The sequence below is a fragment of the Chrysemys picta genome, chromosome 1, assembly GCF_011386835.1.
Source record: "Chrysemys picta bellii isolate R12L10 chromosome 1, ASM1138683v2, whole genome shotgun sequence".
Classification (NCBI taxonomy): Eukaryota; Metazoa; Chordata; order Testudines; family Emydidae; genus Chrysemys; species Chrysemys picta.
The window spans coordinates 332,445,219-332,470,404 of NC_088791.1; the positions used below are offsets into that span (position 1 = coordinate 332,445,219).

General features: G+C 47.0%; 1 protein-coding gene across 2 annotated transcripts in view; it reads left to right on the forward strand.

Annotated features, from left to right (window-relative positions):
* The window catches only part of ME3 (malic enzyme 3), a 189,458-nt gene that overhangs the window by 138,281 nt on the left and 25,991 nt on the right, over positions 1-25,186 (forward strand). For both annotated transcript variants that reach the window (XM_005287523.5, XM_005287525.5), the window contains exon 7: positions 19,916-20,025. In XM_005287523.5, coding sequence (XP_005287580.2) covers positions 19,916-20,025 — 110 coding nt within the window. The remainder of the gene's footprint in view (positions 1-19,915; positions 20,026-25,186) is intronic.

Here is a 25,186-nt window from a genome sequence, read left to right on the forward strand (position 1 = left end):
TGGGTCCCTAATGATTAATTAACCAGGTTAATTTGGTTCATATTGAGAGGTATTGCAAGAACAATTCTTGAATTCTCCAAAATGGAGACATGCTAGTCATGTAAAAAGTTTAATCTAGTTTATGAGGGTCCTTTAAATTCTCATGTAAGTCAGTGATCAGCTCTTTTGCCGGAGCACCTCCTGTCCCAGCTAGTAACTACTGCTTCAGCGACATGTGTCAAGGAAGTGGAATGTGTCAGAACACAGGAAGGCGAATAGAGTGAAGTCATTGTTCTAATGTATGAATAAAATCAAACAGATGCTATTCCAATGTCTATGGCTGGAGGCATCTCCACTCAGAGGCAAAGGCTCAAGGCTTCATAATAGCCACCGAATAATGGATGGGTATAGCAGTAGCTCCACAGTTAGCACTAATGTATTTGCCAATAAAATGAGACTTATGTGCATTTTTAGACCAAATTATTAATGAAGGCCCTTCTCAAAACAGCTGGAAGAATTATCTGCATTTTCCCAGTGTCTAAACCTCCATTTGTTACTGTTTCACCTAGAAAGCAAGAAAGGACTTCCTATTAAGGGCCAAATTTTTGTATTTGCAGCTCTCATTATCCCCAGTGGAAGCCAGAATTTGGCCCACTGAGCTCAGGCTGGATTTAGGATTAAGCAGCCTTGCAAAATGCTACTTGCCCACAGCAAGTAATTGGGGTGGGGTTTATTTTACATGATGGGCATGTAACATATACCTATCTACATTATCTTCAGTCACCGGAGCAAAAGGAGAGTTGGGTAGATTTCGCACCTGGACTGGTACATTTTCAAGGCTGGAATAAAAACTCACTTGCTTCATCCAGGGATCCTATCAGAAGGAATATCCCATAATCTCCACATATCAGAGAAAACTGCTCGAAATCTAAAGACCTGAGTGGGGTGCTGATGTGCCAGGGTATATTTTCTTTGTGCTGTGGAGAGTTAGATGCCCTTGCAGTGTGATGAGACTCAGTCTATACACTAATAATGTGTTTTATTGGCAAACTCCCTTAAAAAAAAAACTAATCAGGATCTGGGATTGAGCTGTGGAGTTTTAAAAAGATTGTCACGTTTTTTCCTCCTCCCTTTCTCTTGAATTCCTTCTTTCTTACTCCACTTCCACCTCCCATCATCTCTTCCATAGTCCCATTGTAAAGTAACAGTGTTACCGTGATTCCAAATGGCCAGAAGTGCTGATGGATGGGCCATCCCAAAGCGAACAGCCTCCCTTGTGAAAGCCAGCCTCGCTCGCTTGCTGACAGATGTTGAGCAAACAAAGTATAGACCCTGGGAGAGGCTCTTCCACACTCCAGCAGATTGTGTCACTGAAGCCTCATTAAGCTGTCATAACTTCTCTCCCTTTTCCTTTCCCATCACAGCTGATTACCAGGGTAATTGTGAAAACAGAAGCTGTCTCTTTTATGAGCCTGTTCCATTTGACAGGGTGCAGGAGACAATCAGAGACCAAGTGTTGGGGAATTCGAATGGAAAGAGAGGGGAAGTAGCTCTAAGTAGTTCTTTTCATTTTGGTTTGAACTAGATTTGTTTTCCCCTGAGCTCCGCCCAGTAGTTTACCCACGTACAGAGCTAAAGACAAGGTCCCAAGTGCCCTGCAGGAAGCTGGGCATATGTTCTGCAATAAGTTCCTCTGGTTTCAGCAGCTCTCTAATGCATCAGACTGGGAATCCAGTGGTCGCTTTTATGATGCGAAATAATCGGTACAGTATCCCCTGTGTTATTTATTTGGACTTTACATTTAATATCGTTTATTGAACTGAAAATATCAACGTGATGCTCGGCCAGAGCTATAAATGGATCCTGCTTTGTGAACCCAGCCCCATTTTGGGCTTAGTAATAACTCCTCAAATCAAGGCCAGATTGGCTTAGTTTCAGTTTTTGATGTGCAGGTTTCACAGAGAGCTAGCTGCATGTCCCTCATCTCTACCTCAATGGTGCTTGGGGCTTGAATTTCCTCTACGTCCACCCGGAATTGGAGTGAAGTGGCTTTAAATATGCACAGAGCAGCCCTTTCGAAACTACCAAGCTGCAGCACGGCTCTCAAAACAGACAAGACAGATCAGCCATGGAATCCTAAACGGGAATGTCCCTGTGGTCCTTCCAGTGACCTTCTTCGAGTGACCCCTGTGATGAAGTGAAAGAGCTGAACTCCTCACATGATCAGAGTGACTTGCTTTTGAGATGGGTATGATATTGAGTGTGGGAGAGCAGTACTGATACTGTACTCCTGGCTCCACTAGCACGACTTCCTGTTACTGATTAAGGACTGAACTTCAGCCACTGCTGCTATGCTGTCCCTCTGGTAATGGGCGTTCACACTTTGTACTTGACCTTGACTGATTTGGAATGCAACAGTTTTATCCTTCACTGGGGCTTTCTGGCTTGTGCATTTACAGCTAGACCTGATTTACTGTAGCTTTTCTAGGTAAAAGATATGTCTGGAGGGAGGGCAGGTGGCTTTGCTGCCTTTGGTGTTTTCTGCCATGAGGCAGGGTTAGTTTGTGCCCAGGACTCCATGCTAGCTCTATTGCATCCCCTGGCCACTCCCAATCCCAGAACGTGCTGTTCCCCATTTTAGCTGCACTATCCCTTTCAGACCCTCGTTGGTATAACCCTAGCTTACTCCTCAGCAGATTTTATGCCTCTAGGGCCCAGCCCCTGGATTCACATTGACATGGACCCAGTCTGACTCTTGCTCAGTATTAGAATGGAATATATATTCTGGAATAAGTGAAGGCAATTAGATCACAATGAGCTGCATCTCACAGACAGAGGCAGACTACTGGGCTCATGGTGCAGTGCCTGGGCTCTTCTGGAGGAGTGGTTGGGCACCAAAACTTCCAGGCACAGAGCTGCATCCAGGAGTCCCTGTGAGCGTGGCTGACCCAACAGTCCGTAACCCAGACCTATGGCTTCCTTTTTAATACTAACATTCCAGGCACTAGTCCATTAAACTACCTCCCTAACTTGTACTAAGACGTAGAACGAATGGATCTTGATTTTGACATGTTTCCTATCTGCTTATGCCATATGCTGAATTGCACTATTACAAGGGATTGTGGGATGTAGCTTAGCATGAGTGAACAGAACTCTGGAAAAAACATAGGCCCATTCAGCTCTTATAACTGCCAGGCATTTGTATAATATGGTATATACTAACCTAACAGATGTGCATGGCATCAGTCTTGGTTACCGGAGAGACAGTCTCATCCGCTGCAAGCAGGACCTCCTACAACAGCTGCATTCCACCAGAACAATGGTTCACTCAACCAATAGGAGGAGGCTTGTGACCATGGGAGACAGGAGCTGGACCAGGAACATGGAACTCGGTGCCAGAACAGATAAGAGTGACCATTGGACCTTGCTGCTTTAGCACCCTCAATCTCACTGATTCATAAAAAAACAAAACAAATAATAAACCTGCTTCTTGATAGCATTGGGGGAAGAGAGAGAACCTCATCCTCTTCGGTGTTTGCATACTATAGCAATGAGGTCTGTATAAGTATTCAAGGGATGAATGGATGGATAGCAGGGAACTTGGCATGTATGATCTGCTTTAGGCTGAGAAATAAGAGTTTTACTGATGGCAAAGTTTGCAGAGTGCTGCTTACCAAAAGCTCTAGCTGGTGAGCACAGAATTAAGAAACCATTAGGGCTTAAAGAAGAACAGGAGGACTTGTGGCACCTTAGAGACTAACAAATTTATTAGAGCATAAGCTTTCGTGGACTACAGCCCACGAAAGCTTATGCTCTAATAAATTTGTTAGTCTCTAAGGTGCCACAAGTCCTCCTGTTCTTCTTTTTGCGGATACAGACTAACACGGCTGCTACTCTGAAACCTTTCATTAGGGCTTAGTCCTTAGTAGCCTCTGCTCCTGCCATCCATGAGTTTGCTGCTTAAACTTGGAATTGTTTTAAGCCCCAGGCCATTCCCGTAGTCCGTGGGCTCCTGCTGTTGTGAGAAGGCTTCTTCAAACAGCTGGGCTTTGCCGCACGCTCTGGAAATAGACAGGCTTTGGCTCGTTCGATGAGTGCTCAGCTCACATCTACCTCCCGATCTCTTACATGACCGTGTTTTGGGATTGCCAGCACTTAATCAGACTTGCCCAGTGGTGCACAAGCTCTGGTCTATACAGATGTTTCTTGTAGCGAGGTGAAGACCTAAAACCAATGCTCAGAAGTGCTCATACACTTATTTTCTTCAGGTGATTTGTACCCAAGTTGGGAATTCACACGCTTTGCCCACCCACACGGCCCAGGTGTGCGTGCACATCAGGTGTTCTGCACATGTGCAAAAGTTCATACAGAGCCCTAAGCATGGACTTTAAAAATGTGCACCTGAAACTAGCCTCATCGATTTGCAATCAGTATAATTGCCCAGTTCTCAAGCACTAAAACAGTCCTGCAGTGTTCCAGCTGCAACTCCAAAACAGCCCATTTTTAAAAATATTTTTAAACGAAAATTTTGTTTAATATTAGTGTGGGGACGGTTGGTTTTTTTTTGCTACTCATACCTACATTTCTGTCTTAAAGTGCCTGAATTCCTTTAAGTCTGTCTTCTGCTCTTTGGAAGGAGGGCTGAGAAATGCAAAAACAGTCTCCCAAAACTTAACTTTTAAGAGCCAGCGAAGATGAAAATTACTCATGCAAACTGGAAAGGCGCCTTTACATAAAGAGAGTTACAAGAGCAGATAGTCCCAATAAATACACACTTTAATGTGCCCTCGAGGAACAGGAATATATTGGAGTCCAAAACGAGAAGGTCAAGCAATAAAGCTGCATTTTACTGGAAGAGGGGAATAAACAATCTGCTCAGCATATCCATTGGATGGAAGTAGGCAATTTGGATGCTGGCATCCATCTGTTCAAGCTTCCCCAGCCAGGTTAAACCAAAATCCCACATACTATGTACTACAGCAGGGATCGGCAACCTTTGGCATGCGGCCCACCAGGGTAAGTACCCTGGTGGGCCGGGCTGGTTTGTTTACCTGCCGCGTCCGCAGGTTCGGCCAATCATAGCTCCCACTGCCCGCGATTTGCCGCTCCAAGCCAATGAGGGCTGCTGGAAGCGGCGCAGGCCGAGGGATGTGCCGGCCGTTGCTTCCCGCTGCCCCCATTGGCCTGGAACAGTGAACTGCGGTCAGTGGGAGCTGTGATCGGCCGAACCTGTGGATGCGGCAGGTAAACAAACCTGTCCGGCTCGCCAAGGGGCTTACCTGGCGGACCGCGTGCCAAAGGTTGCCGATCCCTGTACTGCAGCTTTGCTTTATGATAAAGGTAGCTAAACTCTGGGTGGTTAACTCCTTAGGCACTGAACATTTTCCTAGGGTTTCAGATGGACTTCAGGAGAGCATGCTAGAGAAGAGGAGCAAATAGCAGGTAGGGAGAGATTCCTGGAAGAAGCCTGTCCTAACTCACCTGGCCTTTCCCCTGCTGGAAAACAATCAGTCCTAATGTGACTCCCAATCCTTCCTCAGACTGGGAGCCATAACTGGGAAGTGAGGGGGTCTGAAATGGCTGTATGAGACCTGGTAACATGCCAGCTGGACCGACCTGAGGACTCTCCTCTAACTAGAAGCTGCTGCAGGTGCTCTCTCTCTGGCTGTCCTTGATCGTTGTCATAAACTTAAGAGTGCTGAAATATAATAGAGCAGATCCTCAAAATCCGTACACTGCTCATTTGGCAACTGCTTTTCTTAGAGGCATCCTGCACCTGCAGATAATAAAGCAAGTCATGGACGCTTGCAGCCTTATCTCACCTGGGGCATGTGAGATCACAGCAGCTCTCACAAGGTAAGCAGAATAGAGCGGGTCAAGCAATGGAGATTTTTTTCCTCAGAAATTCTGACAAACACAAATAAACTAATTTGTGTTGAAAACACCCTCAGAATTGTGACCAGGCTCGGGATGGACCTGATTAAACAAAGCTGCAAATGTATTGCTAGGAAGGAGCAGTAAACATTAATGGTGAGATTTTCAACCCGGCCCCAGTAAACTAGGTGTCTAACTCATTTAATTTCAGTGGGATTTGAGTACCTAAATCCCTTAAAATCCTCTGAAAGTCTCAGGCCAGGTCTACACTACCCCCCTAATTCGAACTAAGGTACGGAACTTCAGCTACGTGAATAACGTAGCTGAAGTTCGAAGTACCTTAGTTCGAACTTACCTTGGTCCACACTCGGCAGGCAGGCTCCCCCGTCGACTCCGCGGTACTCCTCTCGCCGAGCTGGAGTACCGCAGTCGACGGCGATCACTTCCGGGTTCGACTTATCGCGTCCAGACTAGACGCGATAAGTCGAACCCAGAAGTTCGATTGCCAGCCGCCGAACTAGCGGGTAAGTGTAGCCAAGGCCTCAGCATAGTACCTGTCCTTGAAAATCATTCCAATGGTGTCAACTATCGCAATTTTATTGGAAGTCATGCAATATTGGATGTTTTATGTAAAGCCCCAGTTCCTGGAATCCTGTGAGTATGTGAGAATCTCAGATATCATAGAATCATAGAATATCAGAGTTGGAAGGGACCTCAAGAGGTCATCTAGTCCAACCCCCTGCTCAAAGCAGGACCAATTCCCAGCTAAATCATCCCAGCCAGGGCTTTGTCAAGCCAGGCCTTAAAAACCTCCAAGGAAGGAGACTCCACCACCTCCCTAGGTAACGCATTCCAGTGTTTCACCACCCTCCTAGTGAAATAGTTTTTCCTGATATCCAACCTGGACCTCCCCCACTGCAACTTGAGACCATTGCTCCTTGTTCTGTCATCTGCCACCACTGAGAATAGCCGAGCTCCATCCTCTTTGGAACCCCCCTTCAGGTAGTTGAAGGCTGCTATCAAATCCCCCCTCATTCTTCTCTTCTGGAGACTAAACAATCCCAGTTCCCTCAGCCTCTCCTCATAAGTCATGTGCTCCAGACCCCTAATCATTTTTGTTGCCCTCCGCTGGACTCTTTCCAATTTTTCCACATCCTTCTTGTAGTGTGGGGCCCAAAACTGGACACAGTATTCCAGATGAGGCCTCACCAATGTCGAATAAAGGGGAACGATCACGTCCCTCGATCTGCTGGCAATGCCCCTACTTATACAGCCCAAAATGCCGTTAGCCTTCTTGGCAACAAGAGCACACTGTTGACTCATATCCAGCTTCTCGTCCACTGTGACCCCTAGGTCCTTTTCTGCAGAACTGCTACCTAGCCATTCGGTCCCTAGTCTGTAGCAGTGCATGGGATTCTTCCGTCCTAAGTGCAGGACTCTGCACTTGTCCTTGTTGAACCTCATCAGGTTTTTTTCGGCCCAATCCTCTAATTTGTCTAGGTCCCTCTGTATCCGATCCCTACCCTCTAGTGTATCTACCACGCCTCCTAGTTTAGTGTCATCTGCAAACTTGCTGAGAGTGCAGTCCACACCATCCTCCAGATCATTAATAAAGATATTAAACAAAACCGGCCCCAGGACCGACCCTTGGGGCACTCCGCTTGAAACCGGCTGCCAACTAGACATGGAGCCATTGATCACTACCCGTTGAGCCCGACGATCTAGCCAGCTTTCTATCCACCTTACAGTCCATTCATCCACCCCATACTTCTTTAACTTGGCGGCAAGAATACTGTGGGAGACCGTATCAAAAGCTTTGCTAAAGTCAAGGAATAACACAAGCACTGCTTTCCCCTCATCCACAGAGCCAGTTATCTCATCATAGAAGGCAATTAGGTTAGTCAGGCACGACTTCCCCTTCGTGAATCCATGCTGACTGTTCCTGATCACTTTCCTCTCCTCTAAATGTTTCATAATTGATTCCTTGAGGACCTGCTCCATGATTTTTCCAGGGACTGAGGTGAGGCTGACTGGCCTGTAGTTCCCCGGATCCTCCTTCTTCCCTTTTTTAAAGATGGGCACTACATTAGCCTTTTTCCAGTCATCTGGGACCTCCCCCGATCGCCATGAGTTTTCAAAAATAATGGCTAATGGCTCTGCAATCTCACCCGCCAACTCCTTCAGCACCCTCGGATGCAGCGCATCCGGCCCCATGGACTTGTGCACGTCCAGTTTTTCTAAATAGTCCCGAACCACTTCTTTCTCCACAGAGGGTTGGTCAACTTCTCCCCATGCTGTACTGCCCAGTGCAGCAATCTGGGAGCTGACCTTGTGCGTGAAGACAGAGGCAAAAAAATCATTGAGTACATTAGCTTTTTCCACATCCTCGGTCACTAGGTTGCCTCCCTCATTCAGTAAGGGGCCCACACTTTCCTTGATTTTTTTCTTGTTGCTAACATACCTGAAGAAACCCTTCTTGTTACTCTTAACATCTCTTGCTAACTGCAACTCCCAAGTGTGATTTGGCCTTCCTGATTTCACTCCTGCACGCGTGAGCAATATTTTTATACTCCTCCCTGGTCATTTGTCCAATCTTCCACTTCTTGTAAGCTTCTTTTTTGCGTTTAAGATCAGCAAGGATTTCACTGTTTAGCCAAGCTGGTCGCCTGCCATATTTACTATTCTTTCTACACATTGGGATGGTTTGTTCCTGCAACCTCAATAAGGATTCTTTAAAATACAGCCAGCTCTCCTGGACCCCTTTGCCCTTCATGTTATTCTCCTAGGGGATCCTGCCCATCTGTTCCCTGAGGGAGTCAAAGTCTGCTTTTCTGAAGTCCAGGGTCCGTATTCTGCTGCTCTCCTTTCTTCCTTGTGTCAGGATCCTGAACTCGACCATCTCATGGTCACTGCCTCCCAGGTTCCCATCCACTTTTGCTTCCCCTACTAGTTCTTCCCTGTTTGTGAGTAGCAGGTCAAGAAAAGCTTTGCCCCTAGTTGGTTCCTCCAGCACTTGCACCAGGAAATTGTCCCCTACACTATCCAAAAATTTCCTGGATTGCCTGTGCACCGCTGTATTGCTCTCCCAGCAGATATCAGGGTGATTAAAGTCTCCCATGAGAACCAGGGCCTGCGATCTAGCAACTTCTGCTAGTTGCCAGAAGAAAGCCTCGTCCACCTCATCCCCCTGGTCTGGTGGTCTATAGCAGACTCCAACCACGACATCACCCTTGTTGCTCACACTTCTCAACTTTATCCAGAGACTCTCGGGGTTTTCTGCAGTTTCATACCGGAGCTCTGAGCAGTCATACTCCTCTCTCATACAACGCAACTCCCCCACCTTTTCTGCCCTGCCTGTCCTTCCTGAACAGTTTATATCCATCCATGACAGTACTCCAGTCATGTGTGCCAGGACTTCCAGTTCTCCCTGCTTGTTTCCCAGGCTTCTTGCATTTGTGTATAGGCACTTAAGATAACTCATTGATCGTCCCTCTTTCTCAGCATGAGACAGGAGTCCTCCCCTCTTGCGCTCTCCTGCTTGTGCTTCCTCCCAGGATCCCATTTCCCCACTTACCTCAGGGCTTTGGTCTCCTTCCCCCGGTGAACCTAGTTTAAAGCCCTCCTCACTAGGTTAGCCAGCCTGCTGGCGAAGATGCTCTTCCCTCTCTTCGTTAGGTGGAGCCCGTCTCTGCCTAGCACTCCTTCTTCTTGGAACACCATCCCATGGTCAAAGAATCCAAAGCCTGCTCTCCGACACCACCTGCGTAGCCATTCGTTGACTTCCACGATTTGACAGTCTCTACCCCGGCCTTTTCCTTGCACAGGGAGGATGGACGAGAACACCACTTGCGCCTCAAACTCCTTTATCCTTCTTCCCAGAGCCACGTAGTCTGCAGTGATCCGCTCAAGGTCATTCTTGGCAGTATCATTGGTGCCCACGTGGAGAAACAGGAAGGGGTAGTGATCCGAGGGCTTGATGAGTCTCGGCAGTCTCTCCGTCACATCGTGTATCCTAGCTCCTGGCAAGCAGCAGACCTCTCGGTTTTCCCGGTCGGGGCGGCAGATAGATGACTCAGTCCCCCTGAGGAGGGAGTCCCCGACCACCACCACCCTCCTCCTCCTCTTGGGAGTGGTGGTCGTGGAACCCCCATCCCTAGGACAGTGCATCTTTTGTCTTCCAATCGGTGGAATCTCCTTCTGCTCCCTTCCCTCAGATGGGTCATCTAGTCCACTCTCCGCATTAGTACCTGTAGAGAGAACATGGAAACGATTGCTCACCTGTATCTCCATTGCTGGTGCATGGACGCTCCTCTTTCTACTTCTGGAGGTCACATGCTGCCAAACCTCCTCACAATCCTTCTGTCCCTGCTGCGCCTGCTCTGAATCTTCAGAACATTGTGGCCGTAGAAGCATCTCCTGACGTCTGTCCAGGAAATCTTCATTTTCCCTTATGCAACGCAGAGTCGACACTCGTTTCTCCAGCCCTCGAACCTTCTCTTCCAACATGGAGACCAGCTTGCACTTTGTACAGACAAAGTCGCTTCTGTCCTGTGGAAGAAAGACAAACATGGCACAACCTGTGCAGGTTACAACAGCTGATCGCTCACCTTCCATATCACAGTCCTCTTAAGAGCTTCCTCAACTGCTGCAGGAACTACTCAGAGAAACCTGCAGATGAAAGCCTCAGTGCGCTCTCCCCACGCGAACTCCCAGGCAAACTCCCGCTGTTAGCCTCTGCTGTTCGCCTCTCATTATTGTTCTTGAGTTTCTAGTCCTCATGGTTACAGTGAAAAAGCCTGAAAATGTGACCTAAGAATGCCTGTAATCTCACAAACCAGAAGGCAAAGAAAATATTTTAAAATCTCATGATTTTGTGGGGGAGAGGGGCAGACTCATGATTTTTGAACATTTGGGGTTGGCAATATTGATTCCATTCTGAACCTTCAAAAATACCTTGGTGAAAAAAGATTCAGCGTTCCATCACTGTCCTGCCATACTTGAAGGGGCATAGAGAGAAATTAAATATTTATGGAGCATCATACTCTCTTTGCACTGTCCTCAGGAAATGTTTGTTAAAGATAAAAATAGATGGAAGGAGAGCTGCTCCAGTGCCCCCTGTTGGACACTCACCAGACTGCTGAATTGCATGTGTCAGCTTGCTGGGGCTGGGCAGAGTTCAGGCACTGTCCCTGGTTTGGGGCCTTTAGGCACACAATCCAGGAACAGACCTCTAATACCCCTCTTTGCAGTGGGAAACCCACGGTCCAGTACTCGAGTGCCATCTTCCTCAAGCCTCATTAGCAGCTTTTGCACATTCCCCAGAATCCCACCGACGGTGTGAGACTTCTGGTTTAGCGTTTACCTCTTCAGGGCTAGTAACCGTGAAAGCTGACAGACAGACTTTGCCCAGGATTCTAGAACCCAATTGCTCTTTACCCAGGTAGCACAAGAAATATATAGACATATGCAAAATAATAAACACACCTATACACATTTCCTTGCCTCAGTTTCCTCACCACTCAGCAGAGTTTTTTGGGAATAGGCCAGAATCCTCGCAGGAAGTCACGATCCTTCCTCATCCCTTCTGCACATGGGTTCTCTTCCAGAATATGGAATAAATCAATCAACCAATCAATCCCACTCTCTCTCAAATGGCTGTCGAGAGACCCTCTCTTTTATATCCCGTAGTCCAATGTTTCTCAGACTGGGGGCCCTGACCCAAAAGGGAGTCCCAAGACTATTGTGGGAGGGGTTGCAAGAGCAGCGGCTGCTGGCTGGGTGCCCAGCTCTGAAGGCAGCGCCACCACCAGCAGCAACACAGAAGTAAGGGTGGCATGGGATGTTGGGGGTGGGGCGGGAAGTGTTCGTCAGAGCCTGAAATATTTTCAAATGGGGACCCAGCAGCCCCTTTGTCAAGTGACTCTGATCAGCCCCATCAGGTGATCAGAATCCTCTACCAGCTAATCTATTACTTAGTTACTAACCCACCTGGGTAGACTCATCCTTCTGGATAGGAGCCAGCCCGCTGTTTAGAGTGGTTCCATTTCAATGGGAGAGCACTTAAGCTAACAACCCTTTGTTATTGTTTTACTGCCCCTTGGAATTCCAGTTCAACATGGAAGTAAAAGGACAACAGGGAAGGAAAACAAACCACACATTCAAAATGGAGGCTGCAGTCTGGCTCAGATACTCATAACCAGCCCCTCAGTCTCAAACAGAATTCATAACTGTACATAGACAATTTCCCCGTATCATCACATCTGCCTGCTATTGGAGAGGACTGTGTGTGGTAGGAAAAGATTTATGTGCCTGACACAGAAAAGAAATGGTTCAGGCGTAATTAATCCTCATGAAAATATGATCTCATAGTCATAGAGACCATCCCACCATTGTGATGTTTGAAGTGCTGGTTGCACAAATTATTGCTGTGCGAGAACACCATTTTTCCTAACCAATTAATGTTAATTCAGAGGTCAGACTGGTTTTAATGGAAATAACTTGCCTGGTATTTTGGTCTAAAAATTGCATGCCTAGTTAAAGATTTGCTAATCCCATTGTTTGTATAGTATTTGAAGTTGCATTGTGCCAAGAGGAGACCTACCACATAGTCCAATTGTGGTATTTTTCTTCAGCTCTGGCGAATGTCAGCACATGTTAACGGTGATGTGGCATTTTGCTGATCATGACTTTTTCCCTTGCAAGTGCAAAACCACTCACTTGGCAGATAATCGATAAGAGAATTATATTTGCCAGATACTTGCCATGTTATTCATTCCTTGAATATATTCCATGGGAGCCCAGACTACCCCTTTTAGCTGCCAAGCTTTAGTGGAGGAGAGAAATTTGGGAAGCTTCACAATTACGAGGAAGGGGCATTGGTCATTGGTCAGCATTTTGGAGGAATTATGGTATTGGATGTTTCCTCCGTAGCTTCCAGAATCAATGATGTGAAAAGATTAAAAGTGCATGGAACTTGTAACTGCTCCACCCCCAAAAGATACTGTGTAACTCACAGATAATTGGCAGCAGATTGGTGGCCTCTAGGAAAGGAATTAAAAAGATCAGCGAGGTATTTCAGTTGAAACAACATGGTCTCAGACCCTTTGAAACCTTATAGGGCAAGGAAAAGAATGTGTCCTGTTAGAAATGGGTGTCAAGCTCTTTCCTTCACTCTGTTTACACCGTGTATTTCCCCATTTTTGTTCTGGTTTATCCCATTATGCTGTAATTATACCAGAGGTGGGCAAACTACAGCCCGTGGGACCGTTCTGCCCGGCCCCTGAGCTCCTGACCCGGGAGGCTAGCCCCTGGCCCCTCCCCCACTGTCCTCCCTCCCCCACAGCCTCAGCTCACTGCGCCGGGGTGCAATGCTCTGGGCAGCGGGGCTGCGAGCTCCTGGGGTAGTGCAGCTACAGAGCCTGGCCTGACCCGGTCTCTGTGCTGCATGGTGTGTGGCTGGCTCCAGCCAGGTGGCACAGCTGCCTGTCCTGGTGCAGCCGCACTGCCAGCCACTGGTGCTCCAGGCAGCGTGGTAAGGGGCAGGGGCAGGGGGCAGGGAGCAGGGGAGGTTGGATAGTGGGCAGGGGAGTTTGGGGGGTGGTCAGGGGCCAGGGGTGTGGATAGGGGTCGGGGCGGTCCCAGAGGGCAGGGAACAGGGGTGTTGAATGGGGGCAGGGGTTCCGGGGGGCGGTCTGGGAGAAGGGGTGGTTGGATGGGTCAGGGTCTCGGGGGGGGGGGGCAGTCAGGAAGGAGAGGGGGGGTTGGATGGGGCAGCGGGGGGCAGTCAGGGGTGGGGGTTCCGGGGCCGGTCAGGGAGCAGGGGGGATGAATGGAGCAGGGATCCGGGGGGGCAGTCAGGAATGAGAGGAGGGGTTGGATGGGGCGGCGGGGGGCAGTTAGGGGCGGGGGGGTCCGGGAGCAGTCAGGGGACAGAGAGCAGGAGGGGTGGATGGGGCAGGGGTCCTGGGGGGGGGGGGCGTCAGGGGGCAAGAAGCAGGGGGGGTCGGATAGGGGGTGGAGCCGGGCCAGGCCTGTCTGTCTGGGGAGGCACAGACTCCCCCAACCGGCCCTCCATACAATTTCTGAAACCTGATGTGGCCCTCAGGCCAAAAAGTTTGCCCGCCCCTGAATTATACAAACCATTTTATAAGTGGTATGAAAACTAGTTTCATTCAGCTAAATATTTTAGGCAAGTCTAAGGCAGTTCATTGCCATTGAAATTCAAAGCCCTTTGGCTCCTTTGAAAATTCAACCTTAAGCTCTAATGTTTGGGGGGAGGGAGGGAGAGAGGTGATTATAATGGGAAGATGGAGCACTCTGTACCTGAACCAGAGCTAACGCAATTTGCCCCAAAGAGAAGACCAAATGAGATTAGAAGTAGCTGGTTTACTACAGTAAGGCCTGATGGGTCCATCAGGCTATAGAAGTTCTGTTGGGTTCTACAGCTCCAGAGACGACTCTGTCGTCTCTAGAGTAAATGCCCCTCAATTGCAGCTGTAGGACAGCACAATAAAAACAACTATTAAAGCAATTTTTTAATAATCCACACCCCTTTCCTCTTGGAGAGAGGAGGAAAGGCCAAACACTGTGGATGCTGGTTGTGTTGCTGCACTGCTGGAAGGCACCCAGATATTAGAAAGGATTTAGGGGTCACAGTGGTCAAACAACTGAACGTGGGCTCCCAGGGCGAGGCTGTGGCAAAAAGAGTCAATGTGTCTCTTGGGTGCATAAAGAGGGGAGTAGTGAGTAGGAAGGTTATTTTACCTCTTTGGTGAGATTGAGAGTAGAATACAGAAAACTTAAGGATTAGGCTGCTGATGTGCTGAGATCACGCTTGCTGACCAATACTGTCTCATTATTTCTTTGTACGCCCCCGTTTGTTTCTGTATCCATCTGCTGTCTCTGTCTTGTTACTTAGATTGTAAGCCCATTGGGGCAGGGCCTATCTTTTTGTTCTGTGTTTGTACAGCATCTACTAGGCAATACGATAATACAAATAATTATCATACTGACTTCAGGTCTGGTGTCCACATTTTAAAAAGAAGGTTGAAAAATTGGAGAGGCTGCAGAAAAGAGTCACACAAATAATTTGAGGGCTGGAGGAAACGCCTTATAGTGAGATGCTTAAAGTGCTCAATCTGTTTATTTTATCAAAAAGACGCTTGAGAGGCGACTTGATTACAGCGTATGGGTACCTTCCCGGGGAGAAAACACTGAGTATTAAAGGGCTCTTCAATTTAGTGGAAAAGAGACAAGAAGAACCAGTGGCTGGCAGCTGAATCCATGCAAATTCAAATGAGAAATAAGACAGAAATTTGGGTGATGAACCTCTGGGGAACAAACTGCAGAGGGAAGTGGTGGATTCTCCATCTCCTGATGTCTTCAAATCAAGACTGGATGCCTTTCTGGAAGGTCTGTGTTAGCCAAACAAGCACTGTTGGGCTCAGTACAAGGACAGCTGGCTGTAATGTTATGGCCAGGGCTATACAGGAGGTCAGACTAGATGATCTAATGATTCCTTCTGACGTTAACATCTAAGACTCTATGAAGCCACGGTGATGGGTGCACAGTTTAAGAACCCAAAGAGAACAGAATAGAATAGTTTTCAGAGTAGCAGCCGTGTTAGTCTGTATCCGCAAAAAGAAGAACAGGAGGACTTGTGGCACCTTAGAGACTAACAAATTTATTAGAGCATAAGCTTTCGTGGACTACAGCCCACTTCTTCGGATGCATCCGAAGAAGTGGGCTGTAGTCCACGAAAGCTTATGCTCTAATAAATAGAATAGAATAGGCATTCTCCAGCCATTCCCAAGGATGGAGTCCACAGCTCTTTGGGTGGTGTGATAAAGGGAATGGGAGAGGGAGGAGGATGTCAGGGAATACCCCAATATCTGAATTCAGGGGCATTCTCATCTCAGCCAATGGTTGCTCTATTAGCGGGAAAATAATTTTAAAGGGGGCAGCATGACCCAAAGGTTCATGTTCTTCTGGCTGATGCAGTATATCCATTCCAGAAGTTGGCAAAGTAGAGGTAGGAAAGTGACCTATGAGCCAAAATAGCTGAAGGAGGGCAACCGATCGTTCAGCAGCGGAACAGTTCTCTAGACCAGGGGTGGGAACCTTTTTTGTGTCAGGGGCCATTGACCCACTGAAAAAAATCAATGGCGGGCCACACACGTTCAACTCACCTGCTGGAGGGTGCGGAGGCTCGGGGCTTCCCCCCTCAGTGGTGCAAGCCGGCGCTCGCGGCTCCAGCCCCACAGGGGGCACCGAAACTCAGCGTCCCTCCATGAGCACCAGCTCACCCTGCCATGGGAGGAAGCCCTGAGTCTCAGCCCCCTCCCGCCCCCTGGCAGGTGAGTTGTACGTTGGCCTGCTGGCCGGATGAAAATGAGCAAGGAGCCGGATCCAGCCCACGGGCCATAGGTTACCCCCCTCCCCATGCTCTAGACAGTAAGGACAATTCTTTCTAAAGCAGCCCCTAAGTTTGGTTGCTTTCCGTTTTGGGGGGACTGATCTGAGGCACCCTGGGCCTGATTTTCAGAAGTGCTTAGCACCCCCACCCAGCTGTAATCCCTGGGAGCTGTGGGTGTCCAGCACCTCTGAAAATGTCTGTCTCTCATTAGATTGTGACCTCCATAAGGCAGGGACTGGGACCTTCCCTTCTGTTTGGAAAGCTCCTAGCCCATTATGGCCACTAGAACTAATAAAACAGATTTTTGTGAAAGGAAGGATGGACTTGTGGCTTAGGCAGTGGGCTGGCTTCCTGTGTGACCTGAAACAACTCACTTAATTGCTCTGTGCTCAATTGCTCATCTAAAAGGGGGATAATAATGCTTCCCTCCCTTGCAGCAGTGTTGTGAGGAGAAATCTGCTGTTCTCTGTGAGGCGCTCGAATACTACAGTGCCAAGCACCAGGGAAAAATCTTTACCTAAGTAAATAGGTGCCTAGATATAGCCAACCATGTAAGAAAATGTTGGTCTGGGTGACTTACCCAAGGTCACATAGTAAGTCAGTGTAAATGATAGGAATAGGACCCAGTCCTGCTATATGGTCTCCAACTACAACCATTACACAGGCCCAGGTATCTGAAATGTGGACTTGCTTTGTTGCTCTGCCAACTAGTGACTTAGGGCTTGTTTACACAGAGCCTTAGTGCATGGCAAACCAAGGTGTGAATGTACAGCGCACTAGCTTGCTGCACACTAACTGGCTGTGTGGACCCTGCTCCTGTGCACTAAAAGTTCTCTAGTGTGCTTTGATATACTAGCAGCAACACCCAGAGACATTAGATAAAAACATAAAATGCTCATGCTTGAAGGTTGAAACATAACACTTCTTTGTTGCTTAGAATGCAGAAAACACAAGAACCCCAAAACAGAGAGAAACAAAGCAGGCTGCTCCCTAAAATAGCGTGGCACAACTCACCTAGCTGGCTGCCTAAAACCTGATTCTTCCCTACAGAGCCCTCTAGCCTGTCAGCAGGATCAGGGTATAAAGTGGCAGCTTGTGATTTTTACAGTTTTCAATACACCACAAGCAGTACCCCAAAGCACATTACAGACCGTTTAGTGCCTGGTAGCAGGGTCCACACAGCCAGTTAGTGCCCAGCAAGCTAGGAGCACTGTAGATTTACACCTCAACTTGCTATGCACTAAGGGCTTGTCTACACTACCACTTTCGTAGATATAATTTTTGTCGCTCAGGGGTGTGAAAAAAACACCGACATGGAGAACAGGGCAATGCTTTTTATAGATCAATTCTGTGTATTGGACTGAAAAGAGGAAGAAAGAGACCAGTGGAAAAGGAGACTGACTACAAGTGAATTTTTCAAAGAAAATGTAGGGGCTTAAGAGCCTAAGTCTCATTGAAAGTTAATGTGCCTTAGGCTTCTAAGTGCCTAAGTCACTTTAGACATGGGATGCAGGTGCCTAAGTCACTTATGCACTTTTTGACAAATGTTACCCTACATCTCTTGAGGGGCAGGAGAAGTGGGGAGAGAGAAAGTTGATAGGCTGCCTCTTAGAGAGGCCAGATGGTTTATAAAACATGTCTGACCAGCCTGATTAAATTTCTCATGATGGAGTGGTAAATAGGGACAATAAATGTGCTTGTCATTGTCTCCTTGCCGACAGACATGGTAGAAATTGAAAGTAGCACAAAAAAAATCTGGGACACTCTGAGAGCGCCTGAGCCTAGCCACTCGGAGAGTTGTGAATGGAGCTTTTGATGGCTGTAATCTTGGCTTTTAAACAAAGCATGATTCGCTGGTATCACTTTCTAGTTTAAAGTATTGGTGTCCCACTTTTTCATGTCAAATGTCAATGGCAAAAGGGAGAGACTGGCAGGTATGAATGGAAGTGCTGCCTTTGCATTGCTTAAGGTCCCAGAGAGGGTCATTTTTGTAATACCTCAACAATCATTTAGCCTCCTTTGACATAACTACAGCACTGAGGTTGCTAATCGCTGCATTGCTCATTCCTCATGCTCCTCCCGTTGTCTGATGATGGTTATTTGAGAGACAACCCTATTCACTATCTCTTTTATTTTACTAGTTTAGCAGTAAAGACAGGCGTCAGATGACTGTTGAAAGTTTAAAGAGATGCATAAACCTGAAATCATACTGCTGTCTGGAAAAAAATTATCTACAAGTAACAACTAGGGTGACTGTAACAGAAAGAGATTAGGGGAAAAGAAGGATTTTCCTCTAATTCATTTACTTTGTGATTTTTGTATAACGTTGTTTGTGTTTCAATCTTCTTCAGTGCAACATGGGAGAGAGGAACATTTTTTAATGTAGGAGAATGTAGTAGTCAAATCACACAATGGTAGGGGGATCAGAGGCTGGTGCATGCAGTGAAAATAATTTCTTTCAAGCACCTAGATTTCAAGTGGTGTTGATGGTGTTCTTTTAACTGATATTTCTTTTGTAGGCAGGGTACTGTCTTTCTAAAGAAATAACCCGAATCAAGCTCAAAAGTTGATTTCCTTCCCTTTCTGAGATTTGCATGCAAACTCTCCTTTGAAAATTGGTCAGTTCAGTATTTAACATTATCCCAAATACAAATTCAATGTCCCTTATGGATGGGACTTTGTAATACTACTTCTTAGTCCTTCTGTAGTGCCTTCCCTCTGGGGATCTTCCACAGAGTCACAAACATGAATGCACTGATACTCAGAATACCCTCGTTAGGAAAATATTGTTGTTCCCAGGGGGAAACTGAGGCAAGGAGGGGTTACGTGATTTGCCCTAGATTATGTAGCAAATCAGTGGCAGACCAGGTAATAGAACTAAGATGTCTTGCTTGCTCTGCCTTAGCCATAATTCCTTCTGTATAATCAGTACAAATGGGAAGGATAATCTCATGCTTAAAACACAGGCATGGAGTCAGCAAGTTGGGATCCAATTTCTGCAGTGACTCCTTATGTGACCTTGGGAAGTCACCTAATTTTTCTGTTCCTCAGTTTCCTCCTCTTGAAAACTTCTTTATCTCCAGGTGTGATGTTATGAGGTTTAACTCATTGTCATTTCTGTAGTACATTGAGATACTCAGATGGGAGGGCCTGATGCAGTGCAAATTAAAATACATTTCCCTAGAGTGGCAGCAAAGTCTCTGGACAGGGCTACACTACGGGGCTAAGTGAATAACGTAGCTGGAATCGACATATCTTAGGTCAACTTATTGTGGTGTCTACTTACCTCATGCTATTGCAGTGACTTACCTTATGCTTCTTGTTCCATTGGAGTACTGGAGTTGATGGGAGAGCGATCAGCGGTTGATTTAGCGGGTCTTCACTAGACCCTTGATGAATTGATTGCCGCGCGCTGATCCCCCAGTAAGTGGAGACAAGCCCTCTGATTAGAGTGGATGATTTTGATGTCTCACATAGGCACTCTCAATATACCACTTCCTTGGATGGTTATCGCCACTAGTCTTTTTTCTATATATATTTTCTGTACATACAACCATGTTCTCTTTATAAACATTTTTAGCAGATATATACTTTTCTTCCTGTGTTGTGGGGTTTTTTATCCACTTCTAATTGTCCTTTAAACTACAGGTATGGCATGAATTGCTTGATCCAGTTTGAAGATTTTGCCAATGCCAACGCTTTCCGTCTTCTCAACAAATACCGCAACAGATATTGTACATTCAACGATGATATTCAGGGTAAGTGCCAATGCAATCCTGACCGGTTCACAGGGAAATGCAACTGAGTTCACAAGGCCATTAAATATACTGAGCTCAAATTTCCTCAGAGCCTGATAGAGTTTACGCACAAGCAATAACAATGTAAACAAAAGCACAGTAATGTATTTTGAAAAGTGTGCCTGTCATTTCCAGTAAGCTAGCTGCTCTGCAAATTTCTGCAGCAGTTGTCACTGCGAGAAAATGTACCATGTGTGCTCTCCCAGTGCTTTAGTTAGTTCAGTGAGTTGACTTAATTTTCTGCAATCTGGTTGAGACAATACAAATGATACTTAGCAGTTCTGTAGGGCTTTTAGTCTTCAAATGCTCCACAAGCCTAAACCTTGCAAATCCTCTGTGCTATTATCTTGCCGGTTGACTTCCTCCTTGTATACAGCTTCTGCAGTCAGCCCCACTGGGGTAAATCCAGGTTAAATGGAGCAACTCTGGGTATTCACTAAGGAAACTAAGAGAAGAATTTCCTCAAAGGGATTAATGTGACTCTTCCAAAACCACAGAACAGCGAGAGTGACAAAGCCGGGATTAGAACCCGTGTCCTGTCTCAGTCCCAGAGCCCACAATGCCCCCTGTTTCCTCAACATGTGGAAGGGAGTGAGTATCAGAGCTGGTGGTGTCCCAGTCTGATGCTCAGCTCATTAGACCTCCTCCCTCTGTCTCCGTAACAAATGCATAAACTCTTCCTTTCCTTGACAGCTGCACTGCCAGTGTTTCACATGTGGGGATTTTTTGTTTGTTTTAAGTCTCTGTGATAAATACGCTTCCACCTATCAAGTTAAGAGCAGGATCTTCCTATCACATTAGAAACTGGCTGCCCTTTTCCTCTCCTTCTTGTCTCCTCACCTTTTTCTTCCTTTTCTCATCCTGACTGGCACACGCAGGAGTTTCAGAGGGTTGATCTTAATCAGCTATTTACAAACAATGGGACTTGTCCTAATCTGTGTCTGAAAAAGATTGAAAGGAAATGTTGTGCCAGTACCAGTTTCACACAAGGCCTGTCCCTACACAAGGTGCTTCCCAGAGGTATCTATGTACACACTCCTTCCAGCAACATCCTGCAATGCTGTCTAACAGGTCCTTCACAGTGATGAAGGTCCAAGAGTGATCAGGCCCCCAGAGGGACTTTGGGGGATGAAGGTGTATGGCAGAGAGAGGTAGGATGAGCAGTCATCCTGGAAGAACCATGTTCTGAGGAGGGATTTTGTGGCGACATGTCAGACTGGGAAAGGGAGACATGTGGAGTAACAGGGAAGAAGTCCAAGTGACAAAGAGTAGGAGAAGAACACAAAAGGGGATGGTAAGTCCATGCTGCTTGGGTGGAGTGACGGAGGAAGGAGGTGAGAGCAGACCAGGAAGCAGGAGCCAAATTTTGCAAGGCCTTGAGAGCCAGGACAAAGCTTACATTTGATATGCGGGGTGGGGAGAGAGGGGAAGAGGTGTGGCGCTAGTAAAGAGATTAGAAGAAGGACTGGGCTTGGTTGGAGCACAGGGTTTTGGTGAGGGGGCTAGAGAGGGTTGGGCAGACTTTTTTGAGATTTGCAAAGGGAAGAGTAGCAGGATTTGGTGACTGTCAGTGTGAGGGAAGAGAGGGAGGAGATGAAAAGGACATGGCAGCTCTGAGCCTGGGGGACAGGGCAGATGGTGTGGAGAGCCCATCTAGGGAGAGGATTAACACCCTCTCTGAGGAGACCCCACAGTTGAGTGCCTGGGAGCAAATTCTGGATCTAACTCGCCAGAGCACTGCTGGCGTGGTTCCACTATGAAGGACGGCAGGATTTGGGGGTGGCCATGCGGGGCTCTGCCAGCGCACAGGTATTGGCTGGTGCTCCTCCATTAGGCATGTGCAGTTGCACATGTGCATCTTTGAAGATCTGACCCTTAGGAAATTGGCTGATAGGCAAAATCCCCACATGCTAAAACAATAGACACTTCCCACTTTCCAAACTTCCTGATCTCCCCTCCAGCAAAGCACACAGCTGGGGCTGGTTGCATTGTAGCAGATGAGGACACAACTGCTCATTAATCATTTGGGTAGCAGTGAGATGTGTCAGGGAAGTTAACCATTGTCTTGGAGGGTTTATGAGGTTGCCTTTTAATTGTATGTCAGACAGCAAAAGGCGGGGAGGACAAGTCCAGAAGTAATAGAGGGTCCTGTGGCACCTTTAAGACTAACAGATGTATTGGAGCGTAAGTTTTCGTGGGTGAATACCCACTTTGTCAGACGCATGTCATACCCACTTCATCAGACGTATTCACCCACGAAAGCTTATGCTCCAATACATCTGTTAGTCTTAAAAGTGCCACAGGACTCTCTATTGCTTTTTACAGATCCAGACTAACACGGCTACCCCTCTGATACTTAAGTCCAGAAATATGGGACTGCACAGAAGTGTAGCGCAGGTAGGGTGACCAGATGTCCCGATTTTATAAGGACAGTCCCGATTTTTGGGTCTTTTTCTTATATAGGCTCCTATTGCCCCCCACCCCCTGTCCTGATTTTTCACATTTGCTGTCTGGTCACCCTAAGCTCAGGTGTGGGATAAAGTAGGGGGAGTCTGACTTTAATTTATACCCTCCTGTTTCCTGCTTTTCCTGCTGTGCCTCCTCTTCTGATCCCTTTATAATTCAGGCCTTGTCTACATTTCAAAGTTGTGCCAATTTAACTTAAATCGGGTTTTAAATGATTTAGTTAAACCAGTGCTTGGCCCTGTGTGTAAGCACTCTTGCTTCAGTTTAGCTCAAGTCATTAAGGAATAGATTTACTTCAACCTGAACCTGACTTATATAGATTTAGTGTAACAGTGTCCATACAGGGGTTTGCACGGGTTTAACAAAATCAGATTTAAAAACACGTTGTTAGCTAAAATGGTGCAACCAGGCTACAGTTCAAGCTTATTGGCCAAAGTCCCAGGGGAAATTCACCATCAGTAAGTGGATTTGAATCTAAGGCCTGGTAAACACACAAGAGTTAGGTTGGTATAGCGGTGTCAGGCAGGGTGTGAAAAAAACATCTATCTGTGCTACCCCCAGTGTAGACAAAGCTACGTTGACAGAAGAGTGCTGCCATCGTTTTGGGAGGCAGTACAGCCATGGAAAAACCCCTTCCATTGGAGTAGGCTGCATCTACACTGCGGGGTTGTCCCGGCTTAGTCTCTGTAGTGGCAGTGCAGCCAAACGGGAATCTGGGAGGATTAGCAGGTCTGACGAATGCCCATACTGAATCCCACCCCTCAGAATCGCTTCGGCCTCCCTTTCTTTGGTCCGGGGTGTCTGAGAGAAAAGACGCCATCTCTTGAAAGATTAATTCCCACCATTGTTTGGTTAACAATGCTGACTTCCTTCAGAGAGCATCCTAACGCAACACTGTGAGAGTGACTCCGAGGATAAAAACCCTTCCCCCGCCCTGTCCAGACTGCTAACGCGGAGTGGGACGTTTGCCATGTATATATCACAGACTGGGAAGAGGTGATTGTTTTTATTACGAAACCCATTAGCCCAGGCCTGAGGCAGGCGCTGGCTCACAGTGCCCGGCTGTGTGGGAGTTCCCCATTCAGGGACTGTTCCTCATTTCTCCCCGGGGATGATGACATCACTCCTTTCCCAGCCCAGTCTCGGTTCATTCATGGGGCAGCAGCTGGGATTTCAGCTACAAGGGATTATTTTTTGCCTGTTCCCTCACCCCGTTGAAAAGTCAGGGATGCGCTGAGCAGCAGGATGTTTGACTGGAGAGGCATCAGGAATATCCTACCCTTCTGTGGTTTGTGTACTTCCCTTACCCACAGACAATGGGGAAGAGAAAGGAAACAATTCAGAACTCCTGCAGTGGAATAAATCTTGTGCACTATTGAGACAGGGCTCCGTATGTTTCTGCCTCGTCACTGTATAGAGGAAAGCACCTGTTGAATTAAGCAGGAGCCCATCGGAGCCCTGCCTCATGCAAATCTGCCCAGTTCTAAAGCTACATGGCCACATGCCTCGTTCACTGTTCAGTCAAGAGCTTTGTCTCATTCAACTCAGCCTTCTAAAGTGTGTGCTGAAGTGTGTGATGATCCAGCGCCATCCAAACCAATAGAAGTCTTTCTGTGGACTTGAATGTGGGAGGTCTGGCTTACACCGCTGAAATTTTTGTGCAACCAGCACACAGTTTTCCATGTCTTGGAAAATTGTACACACCAATGGATTAAAGGAACAGGTCTTGCCAGGGGCCCTTGCTTCAGTAAAGGTACTCCTCACATGGAACAGGACCAAGTAGCTCCACTTATTTGCTGCATATCAAGTATATGGATGACTTTTGTGGGCTCTGATCATCTGCCATGCCCAGAGCAGTACCTAGTAGAATAGGTTGCTGTGCAAAGTGTATCTACACTTGCAGAAAAGAATTATGATGTGCTCTTGACAAGTAGTATTTGATCATGTAATTAAAGGACTAGATCATGCGTAGGGGCAGAGATAAGGATGCATGGCTGTCCCTACTTTGGCATTTCCTTACTTTTGAGTAACTTGGATGTTCTCTCTACATTAGTTTTTTGATGGAATAATAATATTTACTAAGATTTTTCAAAAGTGACAATTGATTTTGGGTGCTTCTATTTCTGGGTGTCCTTATGGCCAGCCTGATTTTCAGAAAGAGCAGCACACCCGCCCTCTGCAAATGAGACCTCTTCAAGGTGTCTCAGGATGAAAACCCCAAATCACTAGCCACTTCTGAAAATCTTGGCTATTTATATAAAGCAGTTGCACAATGAAACTGAAATGCACTCTGTGCACAGGGTTCATTTCATTCCTCAGAACTTCTTTATGTCTTCTCATAGTCCTTGGACTATAGGAGAATGCTACTCCCAGGTCTTAGGTGAGATGAGAGGTGTGTTTATTGCAGCCCTCCCAGTCTGAATCACTCCACTGTTTGGGTGGGTTGGACTCCAGAGCTCCATGCTGTGACCCAGGCTGAAGGCACAGGTCCACAGGCCGAGTAGACTCGGACTAGGGTCTGGCAATGTGCTCTGTAATTTCCGCAGACTGAACTGTACAGTATTTTATTTTGTTGTTTCAGCTGACATGGAATATGCATTGGTCATTATGACAGGAAACTAAGAGGGAAGAGAAGCAGAATAGGAAGAGAGCACTG